This window comes from Monodelphis domestica, chromosome 2, assembly GCF_027887165.1.
Source record: "Monodelphis domestica isolate mMonDom1 chromosome 2, mMonDom1.pri, whole genome shotgun sequence".
Classification (NCBI taxonomy): domain Eukaryota; kingdom Metazoa; phylum Chordata; class Mammalia; order Didelphimorphia; family Didelphidae; genus Monodelphis; species Monodelphis domestica.
The window spans coordinates 537213855-537236209 of NC_077228.1; the positions used below are offsets into that span (position 1 = coordinate 537213855).

Genomic DNA, 22355 nt, shown 5'->3' on the forward strand with positions numbered 1-22355 from the left:
AAGGAAGGAAGGAAGGAAGGGAGGGAGGGAGGGAGGGAGGGAAGGAGGAAAGAAAGGAGGAAGGCAAAAGAAAAAAGAAAGAGAAGGATTCATTATGTACCTGCTATATGTCTGGAACTCTGCTAAATACTTTCCAAATATTATCTTGTTTATAGCTGTTTAATTATCTCATTTAACCCACAAGTGTGGGAAGTCAGTGCCATTTATTGTTCAGCCAGTTTCTGTTGTGTCTGACTCTGTGATCCCATTTGGGGCTTTCCTGGCAAAGATACTGGAGAAGTTTGCCATTTCCTTCTTCAGATCATTTTACAGATGAGGAAACAGAGGCAGACAGAGTGAAGTGACTTGCCTAGAGCCACACAGCTAGTAAGTGTTTCAGTGCAAATTTTAACTCGGGCAGGCGAGTCTTCCTGCCTCCACGCCTAGCACTCTATCCCCTGAACCACCTGGCTGCCCACTTCTATATAAACTCTATGTGCTCAGTCCATTTAATAGCTGGCAAAGGTTCACTAAACCTAAATCATCCATTTTGCTCCAGGTTTTGTAAGGGAATGATTGACGCCAGTGTTTGGGCTAAGAATCATTCGTATTACATCTGAATTTCTCCAGTTCCTCCTCTGGAAGGAGCTTATTATTGCTCACATGGCTTTGGCATGAGGTAACAGTGAGTGACGGGCTCGGACTAATGAAACGACGGGGTCTGTAGCTCTATGTTTTCCAGGGATGAGACCCAGAGGGCCGTGGAGCCCGGGGAGCGCCAGAGCAGTCAGCCCCAGTATTTGCCTAGAAAGGAGGAAGCAAGGGGGCGAGGTAGGAAGTGGCTGGAAGTTTGGGGTTCTTGGGAAGAGCTGGGAGATCACTGCTGTTTGTGCTTTTGGTCTCCTGATAACTGCTCACTGGCCTGGGCACAGTGTCATCAGCAGACATAGAAAAGGAGACGAAAGGAAGAGCAAAGGGAAAATTGGAAGCCAGAATGACTCTAGAGATGCTCTTCAGGGAGAGGAGGGATATGTCCACTGGGAACTGTGGGGGACAGGAAACTCAAGAAGCGATACAAGATTTTTTTTTGCAAAACAAAACAAAACAAAACAAAACAAAACTCTGAAAGCTCTACTCATGTTTTCCAGTCTGATGCCAGAGACAGGAGGTCAAAGTAGGCACGGCTACCAAGCAGCCGCCTGTGGGCATGAGCAGCTCAGGTAGAACCCACCGAGTAGTTCTGTTTCAGCTCGTGTGAGGGAATTCTTCCCATGACCTTTAAAGATTTCATGGTCTTTGTGCTTCTTCCATAGTAAATACACACACATATATGTAGAGAGACACACATACATATATGATATACATAATCTGTGTACATATGTACACACACGTGTCTCGATATCTCTATATAATTTACATGCCCTATTTTTTCCTGTTGGAGAAGAGACTGCTGGCTTGCTAGAGGGCCTTTTGCTGTCCAGACTATAAGGGCTTCAACAGGAAGAAAAAATGATTCTGCTGGAAAATTAGGAAGACAACATTCAGAAAGGGACTTGACGTTCTGTCAAGAGGTTGAAGAGCAGGAAAACTCTGACCCAGACGTGACAGGAAAAACTCGAAATCGATGCCCCTCTGGCACAGGTCCCAGCTCCAGAGCTGGACTTGTGAGCGTAGGAGGGGGAAGAGTTTCTCATTTTACTTAGAAGGGGGAGACACCCAGGCTCCAGGTGCAACGACTGAGGACGTTCCCAATCACTTAAGTCAAGTCAAAGCCTTCTGAAGCTCCAGTATTTTCAGAGGGGCCCATAAAGGGGATGCGCCTTGCTGAAGTCTGGCATAGGTAGGTTGATTTGATCACAACGAGCCAGGAGACGGGCTATTTTTCAGGGATGTATATGTAGGATGTCACAGAAATTTCCCAGACTGGATGACGTCCATCCACTTTTTTTGTGAATCGTGTGAATGGTAAAGCTGTTGGGAACATGAAAAGAACCCTAGAGATCCTGAAGTTGTGGGTAAGAGGCAGGAATGGGGGGCCAGGGAGCTCAGGGAGTCTGTAGCCTCTTCATTCTTCTTTCTGGCTGACAGCAGAGATTTGAGAAGGGAAAGGAATCTGTCAGAAGTGTATGTGTACGCTAGGTGAAAAATGACATCTGAGACCCTGGATTAAGACATAAGAATCTCAGGGTTGAAAGGAACCTCGGGGGCACAAGCCAATACCTGAGCAAGTTCCCCCCTCTCTACCACATCGCTGCTAAGTGGCCTTTTCATAAAGATTTCTCAAAGGGAGACCCCTCCTCCACCAGGCCCAGAGCTGCAGTATCTATCTACCCACTTCCCCCAGTTCTGGCCTAAGCAACCAAACACCATCCCATTGTCCAATGAGATAATATTTTATTTTTATTTATTTTTTAAATCCTTATCTTCTATCTTAGAATCAACGCCATGTTTTGGTTCCAAAGCAGAAGAGCATTAAGTAAGCTCAATGGAGGTTAGGTGACTTTCCCAAGGGCATACAACTAGAAGTGTCTGAAGTCAAATTCAAACCCAGAACCTCCCATCTCTAGACCTGATTCTCTATCTACCTGGATCTCTATCTATCTACCACCTAACTGCTCCCGAGATAATATTTTTAAAGAAAAGTGCCTATATAAATGTTTATTCCCTTCTCCCCCAACAGAAAAATCTAGCCCTCTTCCATATGATATGAAGGCAGCCATCATGCCCCCCCCCCGGCCATCTTCTGTTCTCTAAGCTAAACATCTCCAGTTTGGGGGGTTTTTTTTGGCACTCTGTGCTACCCAGCTGCTCAAGGGCCATCACTTCTTATGGCTACCATGCCTCTCTTAACGTAGCTTTCTTAGCTTTCAAAGCATATAGTTAATACTCATTGACATCGTAGTCAGCCAAGAAGCCCCCAGATCTCCTCTCAGTCAGACTGCTGACTCGTCACTGCTCTTCCAGCTTGGACTTCCAAAGTCCATCCCCCACCCCCAAAGTCCATTTTTAAGTTAAGCAGGACATTTAGCCCCATTAAATTGGACCATGTTCCATTTGGTCAAATGTTCTAGCCATCCGGAGCCTTTTGGGCCCCTCACTCATCAGGGAGTGCTCTAGCTTCCCTTCCCTTTTCATGGTATCTGCAAAATTTGACAATCATTCCATTTATCTCCATATCCAAATCCTCAGTAAAAATGTTTGGCAACACGAGCCAAGCTCAGAGCTCTGGGGAATTCCACCAGAGACCTCCCTGCCTGTTTACATGGCATCTCTCATGTCTACTTTTTTGGGTCTGACCACTCTGGCTTAAATCCATTGACCAACCCGTCTTTACCACAAGAAGGTTCTGAAATGCTCTGTCCAGATGCTTTGCTAAAATCAAGCAAACTATCTTCAGCTCAGAATGTAGCAATAACTGTCCCAAAGGACACAAGGGCCCACCAAATACTGATGTAGTCATGCTGCCCTTTAGGGGTCCCTGATTCTTTTTCTAGAAAATCCTTCATGACCTCTTTGGTTCCTGGGGATATCCTAGAAAACATTATTAAAGTTGGACTCATTGCTCTGTAGTCTGTAGACGCCATTCTCTGCCCTTTCTCTGAATTTGGAAGACTTGATCTTTTAAACTTGATCAGGGCATTCACATTTTTCTATCACTATCTTCAGTTTAGGCAATGAACGAAAAGGAAAGCAAACACTGCTTTCTCACACATTCTGATTTCCAAGGTACGCTGAAAATTTAACAATCAGCTCTTCTAAGCTGGTTCAGGTTAACCGTGTTTGTGCCGCTCTATGCAGTGTCTAAACCTCATATTCTTGGCAGAAAATACAGAATCAAAATAAAACTGAGCCCCTTTGCCTCCTCTCTGTTCTCAGTTATTGTAACTCCATCTTCTCCAAGCATGGTCTCTTCCCTTCCTTGGTTCAGCTCTGTTTGCCCCAGTAGAACTCTTTTCTTACTGGCCCCAACTTGTCTTGAGATTTAGCCCTTCTTACACTGCTCTTAGTCTCTTCTGCCATGCCTTGGTAGAATTCATCCTCTCTTGCCTGCCCTTGCTTCTTCCATACACTGTGCGTGGTTTTAAAAATCTCAGTTGCTTTGTGAGCTCCTTGTATAACTGCATTGTCTTTCTAGACAACATCTGTGGTTCCTCTGAAGTGGAACCCTCTTTCTTTGTGTCTTCAGAACTCCATTCTTGATCACTTCCTATCCCTCCTGAGATCCCACCACTGATTCTCCCTATACTTTCTCTGAAACCTTTTGTGTCTGATCAGGGATGAAGTAAGAACATCCATCACACTTGGACGGAGGGGAGCCTTTGAACATTTGCTTATTTCTCTTCTTTGGAGGATGTATACATTCCTCTTTGAGAAGATGGAGGCCATCTTAGCCCATGAACTTGTCAACCTATTATTCATCCCTCCTTGAGGGGGAAAATGATTTAATTGGCACAAGCTACTGTCCATGGGAGCCACTCTTTTAACGGTCCCTATAAAAAGGAATCCTTAGGATCATCAAAGAAAGAATTACTTGGCAGAGTTCAGGGCAGAGCTGGGAGTTAGAGGAAAGGGAGAGGGTCTTCCATGCAGCACACATTGGCAAGGCAGAGACAAATAGCCCATTGCCAGACCATCATGGAAACCTTTTGAGTATGGTAAAACCTGCCAGCACTGATCTCCATTGGCATAACCTTCCCCAAACCAGGGTCACACACTGTCTAAAGATCAGCCTCATTAAACACAGTGAGAGGCTCACCTTCTGGCCACTTGGGCAATGGCAGCCCGTGGAACAAAGAAAAGCAAGGAGCAGCCCCAGTCCTGTGGTGACTTTAATATTCCTCTTAAAATTCTGGAATGGTCAGTTGTGGCAGGGACCTTAGAGATCTTCTAGTCTGACCTCTTCATTTCCGGCCCAGGGCTGTTAGAGATTTATTATTTATTGATGTTCTCTAAGGAAAAATACAAGCTAAAGACAAATCGTCAATTGGAAGAATTGTTTTGATCTGCATTTCTAATCTACTCTGTTGCCACCATGAAAAATCATCATATGGAATAAGTTCTCATTGAAGATTTGCAGAGGGTGTGGGCAAAAGCTGTCAGATCATCTAATGAGATTGGGTGGGGTGAAATGTCAACGTCGCCTCACTCCCCTCCATAGAGAGCACAGAGGATCCCTTTTGCCTTCTAGATCACTGGCAAACTTTTGGGCATTTAAAGCCCTTCATGCTGTGGCTTCAGTCTCCCTCTCCAACGTTATTTGCCCTTAACAAACCATACATTCTAGCAAAATTGGCATATTTAACACATCGGAATATATACTCTTTCTTCTTCTTGCCTTTGTCCAGGTGTCTTCTGTGCCTGGAATTCTCTCCCTCCTCACTCCTGGGTCTGAGAATTCTTCCAAGCGCAGCTCCAGGGCCACATCCTCCAAGAAGCTTTCCCAGATTCTCCAGGTTCTAGTAATGACTTGGTGTTTCCTCTGTAGTCTTTTGTTTTGTTATGTTTCCTGTAGATAGAGATGCTGTTTCCTTCTGTGGAATGTCAGCTCCTTGAGGGCAGGTTCGGTGTTCTTTTTCATGTTTGTGTCCCCAGTGTCTGGCACATGGAAGGTACTGAGTAATTCCTACTGATTGGTGGGAAAGGATTAAAAAGGACAGGGAAAGTTTGAAGTCCGGATCCCTTGTCCATTACTACTCCCTGGGGCTCTTGTGCTTACCTGGAATGCATGTGATTTATCAGAAGGGGAATATTTTCCCTCACAAGGTTCAGAATTCTCTGTTATCAACAACAATACATTCATGTGTAAAAATGGTATTTAAAAGTGCCCCCCAATTGCACCCAAGTGTTGGACCGTGGGTGACCCTTTATTTTGCCTACCCCCAATTCTGGCCCTGTGGTCAAGTAACTGGAGAAAAGAAGTGACCAGTACTCCTTCGGTTGGGATGCAGACATTCTTTTGCCCCTGTTCATCCTCATTAGGGGGTCTCAGGAATAAAGGGATTCGGGATGTCTGAAATGATTATTTGTGGAGAGCGTGTCTCCTAAAAGAATTGTTTGCCATCCATTGTAGAAGTTTCCCATGAAGGTCATGCCCCTGGAGGAGGCCGTGAAGCTGATCCAGATTGCCGAGAGAGCCCGCCAAGGGCGTCTGAGAGCCGTCTTCATGAAGCAGATCTATCAACAAGATTTTAGGGAGAAACAAGCCCGGCTTCATGGGGAGAAAATCCAGGACATGGGCGTGGCTGCCATCAGAATTCAAAAGGTGCCAGGCTGGTTGTTTGCCACCGAGGGGCGCAGAGACTGAGTTGGGCCAACTCTACATGCATGGGGCTGGGGAGCAGAGTGTCGGGGTCACTCCAGGATTAGGAAGGACTTGGGCCAGGCACTCGAGGCTGGCAACCCCTTCCCCTCTTGTGCCATTCTGGGCTTTAATTCCAAGAGAGACTTAACCACTTACTCAGGGGGAACATGGCCAACCACTTCTAGGGAGAACGATGAAGGAGAGCACCTCGGAGGCATTTCCCTCCAGTCTCCCGAGATGATATTGATGCTGTTTGGCTATTATTAGCTGAGTTTTCATGGGAGAAGATGACATCTTTGCTAAAGAAACTGGGGTCAAAACCCAAGATTTGATGGAGTCGAATTAAAGACTGCACGAGTTAAGAATTTTGAAAATAACCTTAGCTAGTTTGTGGGACTATTTTTTGGGGGAAGGGGTGGGGAAACTGGCACCTGGCATTTGTTGGTCTAGAAATTTCCAGTGAAAGCCAGCATGGTGCCATGGACAAGGCAATAGACATAGAGCCAGAAAGAGCCAGGCTCAAGCCCTACCATGGACACTTACTAAAGGTGCGGCCCTGCCAAGGCACATTCTCTCATCTGTATATGATGCTGAGACCTGGAGACCTGATTTCCCAGCAAATCCCCTCTCCCAACCTCCACAGGCTGTGGTGAGGTAGTCTTGAGAGTTTCTAGGGTGTCTGTCATGCACCTGGGGTGTATGTGCCAGAAGGGGGACTTTCTACTTCATCGTAACATCCGGAGCCACTAGGCTACTCGGTTTCTATCTTAGACATTATTTTTCCAACATTGGAACTCCATATTCCTTCTCTTCCCAGATCCAGGTTTCCCCCATTTCATTACCATTGCCAATGGGAGGGAACTCTACAGAGGGCTTCCAAATAAGATGGCAGACTCCTCCTTCAGAGGGATTATTTTTCTAATTAAATCAAAGAAAGTTCAGCTAATGGAGTGCACTGGGTTGGGCCATGTGACTGCTAATTAGAGTGAAATCAGTTCTAAGGTGCCATGTTCCTCTGTTGAAAAGTTCTGCCTTCAAGGACCAGGAACAAATGTCCTGACTTTGGGATGGGCCTGGAACCATTCTTCCTGGGGGTGGGGGTGGGTGGGAGGGTGCTGATATAGTATGGGTATCCATTTCTATTTTAACAAGCCCATTGATGTGAACATTTCTGTTTAAATCCAGCTCTGGCGTGCATTCTACCAGTTTAGGAAAACCCTGAAGGAAAAGGAAGAAGAAATGATATTTCTCGGAATGGTGAGTCTTCCTGAAAAAGGTGGAACTTCTGCCTGGCTTCCTTTTGACAAGTCCCTTCTCGCTGTCTCTCTCTTCTTCTGCCTCCCTCTCCCTGTTTCTGTCTCCATCTCTCTAATTTGGTGGGAAATTGTTAAAATCTTCATTTTAGACAGGAGTTTTAGATCTGGGGGGTTTGATGATCAAAGAAGTGGACACCAAAATGACCAGCAATGGGCAACTGTGGAATGACCTCTAGTAATGACTGGCTGGTTACAGTGATTGTTTCTGGTCCCCAGCAGCCCATCGCTCCCTGGAATGTATTTATTTGTCTGAGATCTCCCCCACTTCTGGAATTCTCTTCCTCTTCATTTTCCGTTGTTGAAATCCCCAGTTCTTTCCTAGGCTCATCTTAGGGACCTTTTCCTCTCTGAGACTTTGCATGATTCCTGTGTATGTTCTGTTTCCCTTTGGAACATTTTGTATTTACTTTTGATGGTTTTATTTGCATTTCTGTGCCAATTTTGCCCATCATGGCATGCTATTCTCCTTGTTTGTCCCTTTCTGTCCCTTCCCACAGTCTCCGCCCTAGTTCAGACCCTGGTCTGCTTGCTGCAAGCTCCTGGCTCCCACCCATCAATGGCAGGGAACTGCAGATTTCCACTCCCTTGGAGCTTCCTTGTCTGAGCTCCTCATTTCTTCTGCCCTCAACATAGAGTGCTACAGGCTTCAGGGCCCCTGGGAGGAGAGTCTCTAGTCTCCACTGGCAGGTTTCCATTTTCTTTTCCTATGATCACACTGGCTTTTCTAGCACAACCTCTTTCTTTCCTATTTCCCATAGGCCTTTGGCTTTTGGGGGTGGGTAATGATCCTGGGTCCAAAGAAAGCATTTTTTATCATTCCTCTTCGGATTTCTAGGTCGTCATTCAGTGCCGTGCTATTTTCAGAGGTGTGCTAAAGCATGGGTGTGAGAGCTGAGCTCCTCTGAGAGCTTCACAGGACATTGTAATGGCAAATCTTCTCTGTCCTTGTCAGGAGACCCCTCAGCCCCCAGCCCTCACTCTCCTCCCATGACAGGATGTCACCGGCCCTCTGAATGTGGAGGGAATGCTCCGTCCTTCCCAGAGAAGCACTCTGATAGATAGTTAGCCTCGAGTTAGTGATCTCCTCCCTGCCACCTAGCAGGCTATCCTCCTGGTCTAAAGCCAGCACTAAGGGCAGGTCCTGAGAGAACCTTGGCAAGAGTTCAGGTCACTCATCAGACAGAGGGAAAGGTCTAGCCAAATGGTGGAAACATCTAAGGCTCCTTCAGGAATATTCAATCGACCCCGACTCCAGCTTGGAGCAGAGAATTCATACGGAGAAGGAAGGCTAGGAAGGAGGCTGAGGCTGGATCCTGAAGCATCAGAAAGTCAATCTGGGAAGGTTATTAAGCTCTTCCATTGTGCCAGGTACAATGCTAAGGGCTGGAGATACAAGGAGAAATCCTGTCCTTGTCTTCAAGAAGCGTATATTCTGATGGAGGAGATGATGTAGAAATAACTAGGAACATACAGATATACAAGGTAAAGAGAAAATAATGAGAGTTAGGGAAGGCCCTCTTCAGTGTGTGGGCTTTAAAGTGATTCCTGCAGGAAGCCAGGGAGGATAAGGCTGAGGGGAAGGGGCAAGGAATTCTACATAGAGATAAGAGCCAGGACCAAGGCACGGGAGCAGCCCAAAGAGCCCTGTATTAGAGGAATGGCAAATGGGTCCTCATTGGATTGTAAAGGAAGCCCTAAGAAGTGAGGGTCTGTGGCTGGACAGAGATGACACACTGTACTATGAGTCTGTCTCAGGGTCAGAGATCAAAGACCAACCTGCTATTTTTTAAATCAGGAAACTGGGGTCCAGAGAGGCTGTGACTCACCCAAGGTCTCACAAGTAATTATGTGACTGAGGAAGGATGTTAGATTTAAAAGGCATCCACACTTCTTATTAGGTGAGAGAATCAGCACTATCAATTGTACATAGGCACAAGGGTAAAGCAGGACAATTTCTGCCCCCAGGGAGGTTCCATTCTAATAAAAGGGAGCAGAGGGCTAAGAGGCTGGATTCTTGGAGCTGTCCAAGGTGCTGATGGGCAAGGAGAGGAGGGACAGAAATGAAGATGGTTGATGGTTGGAATGGAGGCAGCAGCGTGCTGAGAAGATGTCCAGGAAGGAACCCAGGAGAGGTCACATTTGGGCTGTGGTCAGAGTAATGAACTGTAAGCCAAGTAGGCAAAGCCCAGACATGGACCTCGAACCATAGTGTGTCTATACACAGGGTCGATTGCCTAGCATTCCTGCCACACTGGCCTTCCTGGAGGGCCCATCTCTCTGCCTGGGCCCTGGCTGTGCCCCTGCTTAATGTGCCATTTCTCCTCCCCTCTGCCTCCTGGCTTCCTCCTTGACCTTCTTCAGGAGGCCTTTCTGAGCCCTTTCCTCTAGCCACCTGCTTCTGCCCTCCAAGAACCTTCTAGTTGCCCTGTGTGTATCTTGGACACAGAGCTGCTTCCAGGTGGCCTTGCCCATTGGAATCTGAGCCCTTTGAAGTCAGGGGCTGATATCGCCTCCCCTCGTATCCCACGTGCTCAGCAGCATCATGCCAGGCACGTGAGAAGAACTTCAAATGCTTCACGACTGATTTATAGATAAACTTCAAAATACACATGTTGGGAACTGGAAAAAAGTTCTCAGAAAGTACCTTCCCAGAAAAAGTAGGTGGCGCAGTAGAGAGAGGCTGAGCCTGGAGTCAGGGAGACTCATCTTCTGAGTTCAAATCTGGCCTCAGACACCTTCCATCTAGGTGACCCCAGACAAGTCACTTAACCTGCCTCAGTTTCCTCACCTTTCAAATGAGGACCATAATAACACCTCCCAGGGTTGTTGTGAGGAACAAAGGAGATAACAGAGCACTAGAGTTGCTTATTTATTTATTCATTCATTCCTTTGTTTGTTTATACTCTTGCCATCTGTCTTGGAATCAACACTGATTATTGATATATTGATACTGAATATTGGTAAGGGCTAGACAATTGGAGCTAAGTGACTTGCCCAGGGTCACACTTCTAGGAAGCATCTGAGGTCAGATTTTTACCCAGGGCCTCCCATCTCCCCATCTAGACTTGCTTTCAAAGGTTTCTTTGTGGAAATGCTCCAACAATCTTATGAAGCATTAAATGTCTGGAAGGACTAAGGATTGGCCAAAGGTATAAAGAAGTTCTATAACTTTTCAGATAAATTTGTGACCAATTACCCCATAAATAGGTTTTGATGGGCTCTGCCTAGTGTGTTAAGGGAACTACACTCTATTCTTCGAGATCACTGTCCGAAGAAAGGCCCCAGGTAGTGCGAGGAGAGGAGGCTGCTGTTCTTCTCGCTAAGATGATTTCCCTCCCTTCTTTTACCATTCATTCCTACCTGCCTCTTACCTCTGTTTTCTCCTGTATTTTGATACTTAAAAAAATTGCTTAGCTGTGTAAGTGTGTGTGCGTGTGCGTGTGTGTCTTATCTCACCAGTAAGATGACAATCTCCTGCCGAGGAATAGTCCTGCTCTTGTATTTCCCCAGGCCTCCTAGCTGAAGAGGCCCATCACTTCCCATTGCTTGAGTTGATAGAATAAATGCAGTTGTTTTGTATTTTACATCCGTCTGGGGGTACATTTCGAATGTTTGCATTTCCCACTAGGGAGCCCAATTCCCCCAGCAGTTTCATTTGCAAGTATCAAGGCATAAAACATGACTAAAACAATAGCATGAGCCCCTCGGAAGAGACATCTAAGTAGAGAGATAAGCATGGCTGCCATTGGCTGATAAGTGGGCCTTTGGGGGTTGGTGTCCATTTTTTTAGCTATACCTTGTCCATTTCTGTCCATTCTAGAATAATGCTCAGTGATACGGAGCAGCAGAGGTAACCACCTATTGAAAGGCTGTTCCTTTCAAAGGAAAAACAAAGCTGAAAATTATTTCTGTTTGAATCAAGCAGTTAAAACTCATTTTTCATCTTTTGGGGGAGGAGGGGTTCTTCAAGCAGGAGACACAAAGAAATCCCCCTGCCACCCATTTGGTGCTTTTTGCAGGAAACAAGGCCATAACTTTAGGTTAGTTATTTTTTATTCTTCTGTCTTAGTTTTATGATTTTCTCCAACTTTCCAATGCCCCGGGCCTTTCTTTCTGGACCCCAAGGACAACAAACTGAGCAGACAGCTATGTGCCTTGATATATGTGCAGGGTGCCGCAGGTCATATCCCTTTCGTGTACAGTCAGGCCAGCCCTCCAAAAATGACCATAGATCTTTGTGTGTAAACACGATAAATTTGCTTTCCCAGTATTCTAAAACTTATGTGAACTGGAAGGGCTCCTCCACCATCATTGTAGGGAATTGCAAAATATCTTTTGGATCCCAGCCTTTTGGGGGACACTCGTGTAAAAGTCCATAGCATCGCCCCACATTTATTTTGTAGAGCTGTTTAATTCTGAAGTAAAACCTCGGCCAAATTCTATTTTTCAAATGGTTTACATTCTACAATGCTTAGGGGACTCCAAGGATGACCATAATGTTTCTAATTCCTTCCTTCCCTGGTTAGCTCTGCTATCAGCACATGACTGAAGGGCTTACATTTGTTTTCTGGGGAATCTCTTTGTTTTCTTTGGGCCGAGTTTGAAAATCTATGTCCCAGCATTTCAGAAACTCATGGTTTCCTCGAGGGGGAAGCCCCATGATTCTACTGCATGTGTGCTTCTTCATCTCAAATAAATCATGGTGTCTGAGCCCTAGTCAACTTTCAAAATAAAGTAAATGTGACCCCCAAAGCATTTATCATTTCACTGAAGCCTTGATGGGCTTCTCCTGCCCCCTCAGATTCCCAGGCTTCCCTTTGATCTAAGTCGTTTCATAAATATCCCAAGACTTTCTGGTGGCAGTCGTCTGCCCTTGGAGCAGGAGCCTGTCTCTTCCTTCCCAATGGATTGGGTATCCTGAAAGAAGCAACGAGAGGGGAAGCAAAGCTTTGGATCTTTGTTCTTTTCTTGCTTTTCCCAGTGTGAAAATGCACCTTTTATACTTAGCTAATTTTGTGAAAGCTAATTGAGCATGCAGGTACTCAAAGGCAAACAGGCCGATCCTGATTGGCAAGGTCCACCACACCAGAGCAACGCAAGCTGACCTTCCATGAACTCTACCATCTTCACCAACCAACCTACCACCCTGCAGATAACTCAGGGGCCCTCCTAAGCTTCCTTGCTTTTACTCTCTAGAGCAATAATAAAATCAATATTGCTATGGCTCTTATAAAAAGTATGTCAGTCTACTTCCTGTGACTCCACTCCCCATCCCCGAAGCATTCCAAAAATCCAAGTGCTCCCTCCCTGGCTGGCTTATCCCTTTGATGCCTCTCCCATTAGAAAGTCAGCTTCCTGAGAAACAGGTCCCCCACTTCTGTGTTTGTATCAGAGTGCTTGCTAAATCCTGCTTTGTTCATTTCCTCATCCCGAATCCCCAATATTTGCCATCTTGTCAAAGAATTTCTTCATGAATTAACCTCAGAAGAGCAAAATTTACCCCTAATAGCTAATCTCCTATTTTGTGTCATGAAAATTCTTTGATAAATACAGTCATGAAGACATATCTCTTCGACAAACTTCTATTGAATGATACCAGTAAAAGCATAAAAGAGGGACTCATATTTTGGCCAAAGATATTCACCACAATCATAGAGGATGCCATGCAGAGTCCAGAGAGAAGAGTAATTCCCTTGGAAGAAATACCTCATTTTCAAATGTCATTATACAGAATGGTTCAAGCCCAAGAATTGCATAGGGTTCCTTCAGTGAAGTCCATGGCCACTCAACAGTCTTTTGCCCAATAATCAATCCATAGAAAGAAAACCAAATGGGTGAAATATGATCATAGTATAGATGCCTAGCTCACTGTCTTCCTTTTATGCCTAATTCTTACTATTTAACTAAGCGACATTAAAATGTACCATGGATGCTCCTTCTAGCCCTGACCTCTTCCTTAAAGCCCATGACCAACCCTAGTCCACAGCTGCCATTCCTTGGGATGACCACACCCGAAATCTGACCATTACCAATAAGCATCCCACTTCCTTATTCAAAAACTATGAACATTCCTTGCTTTTGCCACAATCCTCTATTGTTCCATCTCTTTCTCTTCCTCATCCTTAGAGCCTATTCTTTGTCCGTGTCATGATCTTCATCCCCTCATCCCTCAGTGTTTTCTCATACCATTAGCCCGACTCTGACTTCACTTTTCTCCCATTTTTAGTAGTGACCCTCTCGTTAGGCATTTTAACTCTGCTAAGCTTTCTTTGCTCTCAGATCCCTTGCTCTTGTCCTATTCGTGATCATCCTTTGCCAACCCCATACCTAGATCATTCTCACTGTCAACCTCTTTCTTTTCATGTACTCCTGAATGGAGCTGGAAAAATCATATAACCATGCAACTAGGTATATTAGAAATTCATGGTATCCGACTTCATTTGGTTTCTCATTGCCCCAAGAAAGTCCTTTTATTCCTCCTTAATTGCTTCTCCATTTCACTCCTTATAGAAGCTGCTCTGAGCTTTCTCTTCTCTATTCAAACCTCCTCCTCCTCTTTCTCCTCTTCTCCCTATTCCCATTTTTTTCTCAGTGGGAACTTTGCCTCTTTATTCAGAAAATGGGAGCCATTGAACACAAACTCCCTCTTTTCCCTGAATTCTCTGCATCTCAGAACCCCTTGACATCATTTGCAACACTCTCTTCCTTCTTCCTAGTCTCTAAGAGGTAGAAAAGCCTTCTTGCCAAGACTAACCGCTCTCCATTATGTACTCTTCCCCTTTACCTCCTGTCTTCTCCAACAGATTGTGCTTTTATTTAGTGCCTCTCATATGACTCTTCAGTCTCCCCCATCTACTCTTCCTTCCCTACAGCCTTCAATCACGTCTAAGTGTCCCCCATCCTTAATAACCTTTACCTGACTCTATTGTCCCATCAAGCTATCACCCTGTATCTCTCTTAGCATTTAAGTGTATAGGTGGAAAACAGCTAGCTCTAATCACTGAATTCAGTCCCTTTCCCCTCACTCATTTCCTTCCTTCTTTGCAATATGACTTCCACCTCCAACACTCAACTGCAACTCTTTCTCCAGAGTTACCATTAACCTTTTAATACCCAAATATGATGAGTGGTCCTCATTCTTCCCAACCTAGCTGCTGCATTTGACAGCTTGCTCACCTTTGGGATCCTGTATCCTCTCTACAACAGGATTTGGGTTTTTGACTTTCTTCTTGTCCCCAGTGCTTAGCATAGTGCCTGGCACATAGTAGGTATCTAATAAATGCTTGTTGGTTCCTCTATGGAGAATTTATGAGCATGGACAAGAACTATGCAGACAGAGAATAAATTGTTGTCTGATTGTTGGAAGGTTGGTAAGACCATTCATGTACATGCCAATAGACCCATTATCTCCCCAATCTCACCTTCTATGGTAACAGATTGCAACTTCTCCGTCCCTCTCATTCAGCACAATAAATGTCCATGTCTTCCCCTAAATGCTCCACTGAGAATCCACCCAACATGCTAGAGGCTTTCTTTTTTTGTAAAGGCAATGATGAGAGACCTGGGGACAAACCCCACCTCTAACGTGGCTAAATGTTTGACCCTGAGCAGGTCACTTGACTTCTGAGCCTTAGTTTATTTACATATAAAATGGTGATAATAGTATCTGTCATACTTTCTTTCTAGGGCTTTTGTAAAATCTGATGAGATAATGTGTATCAGACAGTTGGAAATTGTAACGTATAACAGAATCAGATCTTTCTGGCCTGGGAGCCATTTGTTGGCAAAATGCTCCACCTGATTTCATATCCAGTGCGAGTCTTGTGGTTGCTTTTTGTTGTTGCCTTTTAAGCCACCTGCACTTTGGATTCTTCTTAGGGATGTTCTATGAGTCATAGCCATGCAGCCATGGATACCTCACACCGAGCTTACGTTTTAAGCTTCATTTTCTGGACTAATAATAATAAAATACTATTTTGGTATTTAATCATATGTTGAATACTAGTCAGGAGGAGCTGAGTTTTAATCCTGCTACTGATGGTAGCTATGTGACCTAAGCAAGTCATTCAACCTTTCCCAACCTCAGTTTCTCCATCTGCAAAATTAGAATTATAATAACACCTGCTTCACCAGACAGTTATGAGGGTGAAAATTAGATATCATGTAAAATACTTTGCACATTTTAGAGCTCTAAAAAGATTCACTATTATATAACAATTTTTAAAATCTCCCTTTCTACTAACAGGTTCATATAGATGAGTATATGGTACTTATATTCACATTATACATAAATATCAACTAATTAGAAAAGGTGCTCTTCATATTTATATCTATATTTATCTAGAGAGAGGGGGGAAAGAGAGGTAGCGTATCACTATCTAGCTAGAAAGAGACGAAAAGAGAGAAAGGAGTGACAGAAAAAAGAGAATACGAGGAATAAAGCATGAAAGAAAAGAGAGCAAAAAACGAGGGAAAGGGGGAGAGAGACAAAGACAGAGACTGACAGAGAAAGAGAAAGATAGCAAGGGGGAGGAGGGGGAAGAGAGAGACAGAGAGAGAGAGAGAGAGAGAGGGAGGGAGGAAGAGACAGAAGGAGGAAGGGGAAGAGAGAGAGGGAGAGAGAGGAGGAAGGGGAAAGAGAGAGGGAGAAAGAGAAAGAGGGAGGGAGGGAGAAAGAGAGAGAGAAGGAGGAAGGGGAAGAGAGAGAGAGAGAGAGAGAGAGAGAGAGAGAGAGAGAGAGAGAGAGAGAGAGAGAGAGAGAGAGAGAAAGAAAGAGAGAGAGAGAGAAAGAGACAGAAAGAGGGAGGAAGGGGGAAGAGAGAGAGAGGAAGAAGGGGGGAAGAGAGAGAAGGAGAGAGAGAGACAGAATCTACTTTCCTTTTGATATTTGGATATGTTTCACTAATTAATCGAAGTCCTTTTCAGTTTGACCATGATGATCAACAGATCTGGGTCCTGGCAGACATCTCTCTAGATGGCTCATAATTGTAGTGACACATCAGCCATCATAAAGCCAGGCCAGAGCTCCAAGCATGTCCCTAGATTTGATGTTTTTCCTGATGAAGGCATTCCGTTGCCATCTTAAACGCTCTTTTCCCATTGTTTCCTTTTGCTACATGATGCTAATGCCTCAGACCTTAGAGAAGGCTGGCAGGCTGCCTGGGCCCTGTTTAGGAATGGCGTGGAAATCGATAGAGTAGGACATCATCGCCCATCAGACGCCTCTCGCCCTCCATACCGACCATGGCTTGCACCTTGGCCGTAGTTCCTCGACAGTCTTCCATGCACTGAATATGTCACCGTTACTTCAATCGGCAGCATCCAGGGAGCAGATCACACAAGAGGCGCTTCATGGGGGTCATCCTTTCCCTTCTGGGGCTCCCTTCGCCTTTCATTTGATACCCCCACATGGACATGGTGGGCTTCAGACGTGTCCTGAGCTGAGCGTGTGTCTGAGAGGCCAGTGCAAGGGGAGGCCGGCTGGTTATGGAAGTGGCCAGCCGCCGGGGAAGCACAGAGGTCTTTCGGGGAAGACACACAGCGAGGGGGCTTTTCTAAAGAGGCTGCCCGAGTTCCAGGGGTACTCTGGGGCCATTCCCTTCCAGGTGCTGGTGGATTAGCAGCCGACTTCTCTGTCTGCAGAGGGTTGGGAACATTCCTGCTTGGATCCTAGCAAGAAGCCTGTGGGCTAAGCCAGCCCTGGTCTTGCAGCTGAGCAAAGGGAGTGTTGGGCGAGCGGAGACTGAAGCGGCAGGAGAATCTAGGCCAGAGTCCATCACTGTGGCCCCACACCACGCTGCCTCTCGTCATCTCCCCTTCGTGGCTCCTAAACAGTTCGGGAATCATCGCAAGAGACATAAAACCAATCGCATTCCTTGATGGGGCCCTTCTTGACCCCGTCCCTCCACCTGCGTGTTCACTAGGCATCCTTGCTATCCCCAGAGGAAGTATAGGTCGAGGGGTGCCCCAGGTACTCTGAAGTCCCCTGCATATCCGCCGGCCCTGACCTACAAGGGTCTATGTGCCAGGCGCAGCAATCAGGCACTTCTTTCTACGTATTAAATCATCGGCCCATGTGGTTATTGTCACATCTCATCCCCTCAGACTGGTCCCAGGGTGTGCGAGTCCCCCCACAGGCGCAGATCGCAGCACCTCTCCACACCCCCTCACTGGCCTCCTCCTTCCCTGGCTCACACAGCATCCCCCACCTCTGCCTGGGGAACAAAACGCGCCATGAAAAGGAGGATGCTTTCTGCTGCGGAGCGCACGTGGGAGCCATTTGAGGCCGCAGAGCTTCCGACATCTGAGAGCATTTACCAGCGCCGCTGCTGAACCCACCACCAGGCTTTGCAAAGCACAACCCGAGAGGAAAATTTCGGACCAAAGATTTCCAGGCGGAAAAATATTGACCGAGAGCAGGGAGAGGCGCGTGCGCTGGATTTGTGTTGGGGAACCACAAAAGAAAGCCAGCCGGCTTCATCTGGATTCACTAAGAGAGCCTCCAATCTCTGCTCTCCCCGCCCCCCACCTCCCATGTTGAGGGGCTGCTCCCGCCTGCTGGGTGCTCCAGTGCTGCCAACATGGGAGCCCAAGTCTGAAAGATAATGCATGAAACGCGTCACTTTAAGGAAGCCAGAAACCCATCCTTCCCCTCCCGCCTGCCTCAAAGCGAGGCCATTGGAGAGCCTTTACCTCCCCCCTTCCGCCTCCCATCTGTCAAAATGCAGCAGTGAGGATGCTGGGACAGGCAATGATCTGACTGAGGGAATGCCTCTGAGGGTTTCAGAATGAACAGGTTGGGAGAGAGGGGCGCTAATTATTCTCGGCACTTCAGCTGGCGGGATCCCCCAAGATGCCCCCCCCCACCTTAATGAGGTGCTGCGGAGCTCCAGCTACCGCGAGACCTTCCCCTTTCCGCCCCGGGTTGGGGCGGGGGAGACCAAGAAGCGGAGAGCCTCCAGCCAGGGATCTTGGGAGGTCGACAACTTTTCCGTCCACTTCTTTGCAAGTCTATTTGCCCCTGATGGATGGAGCAGCTCTCATTCGGGCAAATGTCCGTTTTGTCTTGCTAATTTGGACGAGGGTTTTGCAAAGACAAAGCCCATCAAACATTAGATAAGCATTTTTAGTTAATGGCCCGTGCAGTCCTATTTGCCACGAACTCAGGAAGCGTCATCTTAGGTCCTATTTTTACAGCAACATCAATTATTAATATGGATATTTTTGCTGACAGAGGACCTTGCTGGAAATGTAAGTTTCGTTATCCAGCTCCGGGTCATTAACGGTGGAGAGCTTGTAAATATCATGGTGTATTCACATGGGAAGCCTTCATTAAGATGCATTATTGTACAGCTGATGTCGCTCGATAGCGAGTGCATTACAGCCTCGTTCTGGGCTCCCTCTAATATTCGTAATTTGTTTTTAAATGAGCTGCTGTTTATGTGGTGAGTTAACAAATTTGAATTTCACACGGCCAGACAAGTTGCTAAAGATGAAAAGATGCTCTTGGCCCAAAGGGGGAAAAATTGCTCATTAACATCGGGTTTGTGTATACAGAGGATCTACTACCTTTAAACTCAGCAGAGGGGGGGGGGGGGAGACAGAGAGAGAGAGGGAGAGAGACAGAGGGGAGAGACAGAGAGAGAGAGACAGAGAGAGTGAGAGAGAGAGACAGAGAGAGACAGAGACAGAGAGACAGAGACAGAGACAGAGAGAGTCAGAGATAGAGAGAGACAGAAACAGAGACAGAGAGACAGAGAGAGAGACAGAGATAGAGAGAGACAGAGACAGAGAGACACAGAGAGAGAGTCAGAGACAGAGAGAGAGGGAGGGAGGGTGAGAGAGAGACAGAGAGAGAGGGAGGGAGGGTGAGAGAGAGACAGAGAAAGAGGGAGGGAGGGTGAAAGAGAGAGAGAGAGAGAGGGAGAGGGAAAGAGAAAGAGGAAGGGAGGGAGGGAGAGAGTGGGGGAGACAGGGAGAGAGAGAAGGAAGGAGAGAGATACAGGGAGGGAGAGGAGGGGAGGGGGCAGGGGAGAGAAATGGAAAGAGAGAGGGAGAGAGAGAGAAGGAGGAAGAGAGGAGAGAGGCAGAGAGATAGAGGGGAAGGGAGAGAGAGGCTACAAATGACTCCCATGATTTTTATTCAGGAAAAAAATCTACATAAATGAGTGTTAAGAGCAGGCTGTGTGCTCCAACAGAACACTGCCCCTCCTAGAAAGTATTCTACCTCCCATCTCCATGCCTTTGCACAGATTGCATCTCCTTCATGTCTAGACTGTGCTTCCTCTTCATGTCTACCTTTTAGAATTCCTTGTTTCTTTGGAACCTCAGCTCAAATACCAGCTCTTACTAGATGTCTAGTGGTAGTCTCTCGGTGATCGAGAATGACTATTGTCTTTGTGCAGTTTCATCTATGGTGTACCCTCATGTGGCTTTGGAGTCCAAAGGCTGAGGCACACAGTTTGTGGCACATGGAGCATGGGACGCCAGTTGTTACGGGAGGTGCGGCTGTGGCCTGGTGTCAGCGTTCACACGCAGTGGCAAGACGTCGACGTCGCTCATCTTCAAAGGTGGTGGCGGCATGGTGAATGTGGGCTCGCCAGCTGCTTCTGTCAGAGGCAGCGAGTTCTAGTTGCTTTGGTGTCATGCCAGCCCACTTCAAGTTTGACTTTAGCTGATCCTTGAATCTTTTCTTTGGTCGGCCTTGTTTCCTGAGTCCAGCTGACAGTTCACCGTAGAATACCTGTCTTGGTATTCGCTGTGGGTCCATGCGGATGACGTGTCCGGACCATCGTAGCTGGGTTTGGAGGACCATGACTTCGATGCTGGTGGAGTTGGCTCTGTCCAGGACTTCCTGGTTGGTGATTCGGTCCTGCCATCGGATCCTCATGATTGACCGGAGGGAGCGTTGGTGGAATTGCTCCAGCTGTTTCATGTGCTTCTGGTACAGTGTCCATGTCTCAGAACCGTACAGGAGCGAGCTGAGGACCACTGCGTTGTACACTTTGAGCTTCATTGCAGTGCTTACACCGCTGTGTTGGAGGACTTTGCAGCGCAGCCGCCCAAGTGCCTGGCTGGCCTTTTGGATCCTGGCATTAATCTCGTGGTCTAGGGACCCGTCGTTGGTGATGGTGCTGCCCAGGTACTTGAAAGTGTTGACGTTAGAAAGCTGTGTGCTGTCGATTGTAATGCACGGCTGGTTCGTTGGCCTCCCTGGTGCAGGTTGGAACAGCACCTCTGTTTTGCTGAGGCTGATAGTCAGGCCAAACAGTTTTGTTGCGGTGGAGAACCTGTCCACAATGGTTTGAAGATGATTTTCTTGGTGGGCCATGAGAGCACAGTCATCTGCAGAGAGAGCTTCCAGGAGGAGTCTCTCTGTGGTCTTTGTTTTGGCAGTCAGGCAGCGAAGGTCAAATAATGAGCCATCTAGTCAGCATTTGATGTAGATGCCCAGGTCTAGGTCCATCACAGCATGTCGTAATACTTGGGTGAAAAATAGGTTGAATAGTACCAGAGCGAGGACACAGCCTTGTTTCACGCCATTGGAGATGTTGAAGCGATTGCAAGTCTCTCCACCAGATAGGACTTCCCCTGTCATGTCGACATGAAAGAGCTGGATCAGTTTGACAAATTTTGCTGGGCAACCGAGCTTGCTGAGGATCACCCACAATGCATCCCTGTTCACTGTGTCAAACGCCTTTGTCAGGTCTATGAAGACAATGTAGAGACTCAGGTTCTGCTCAAGGCATTTTTCCTGCATTTGCCTCACCATGAAGACCATGTTGATGGTGCTGCGATCTGGTCGGAAGCCACATTGTGATTCAGGCAGGTTCTGCTCTGAAACAGATGACAGGAGTCTGTTGAGTATAACACAGGCGAGGATCTTTCCAGCAGTGGAGAGTAGTGAGATGCCTCTGTAGGTGTCACAGACTGCTCGTGAGCCTTTGTTCTTGTATAGGGATATGATGGAGGCATCTCTGAGTTCTGGGGGCATGTCTTCCTCTTCCCATATGCTGGTCAGCACTATGTGGAATGCCTGGAGCACCTTTCCATTTAAGGCCTTATACACCTCGGTTGGGATCCCGTCTTTACTGGGTGCCTTGCCTGCACTCATTTGTTTAATGGCTTTTTGGACTTCCTCTATTGAAGGAGGGATGTCAAGTTGTTCAATGGAATGGTTTTGGGGGATCTGGTCAAGGGTGCTTTGGTCAACTGAAGAGGGTCGGTTGAGAAGCTGACTGAAGTGTTCTTTCCACCTGTTGCTGATGTCTTTTTTATCTTTTATGAGAGTGTCACCGTCAGAGGATAGCAAGGGAGTGGTGGTGGGTTTTAATGGCCCATAGACAGTCTTGAGGGCTCTGAAAAATTGTTTGTAGTTTTTCATATCAGCAAACCGCTGGATTTCTTCTGCCTTTTTTCCCCACCATTGGTCTTGCATCTTCCTGATCTCACGCTGCGCCGTGGCTTGGAGAGACTTGAATCTGTCCTTTTTAGGAGCAGAGTTTGGGTTATTTTGCCTCTCCATAAAGGCTTTGTTCTTCTTGCTCAATAGGTCTTCAATAGCAGTGTTGTTCTCGTTGAACCAGTCCTGGTGGTTGCGTTGTTTGGGGCCTAGGACTGCCTTTGATGTTCCCTTCACTGCGTCTCTGAACTGGTTCCATTTCTCGGTTGAACTTCCAGTGAGTGGTCCCTAGACGTCTCTAGCTGCTAATATGCTGCCTCCACCCCAAACCACCTTTAATCAATTAACTTATTTTTAA

At 46.6% G+C, this 22355-nt stretch overlaps 1 protein-coding gene across 1 annotated transcript in view; it reads left to right on the plus strand.

Annotated features, from left to right (window-relative positions):
- Positions 1 to 22355, plus strand: part of IQCA1 (IQ motif containing with AAA domain 1) — a 231767-nt gene that overhangs the window by 21930 nt on the left and 187482 nt on the right. Inside the window, exons 4-5 of the mRNA XM_056814786.1 lie at positions 6050 to 6241; positions 7466 to 7537. Coding sequence (XP_056670764.1) covers positions 6050 to 6241; positions 7466 to 7537 — 264 coding nt within the window. The remainder of the gene's footprint in view (positions 1 to 6049; positions 6242 to 7465; positions 7538 to 22355) is intronic.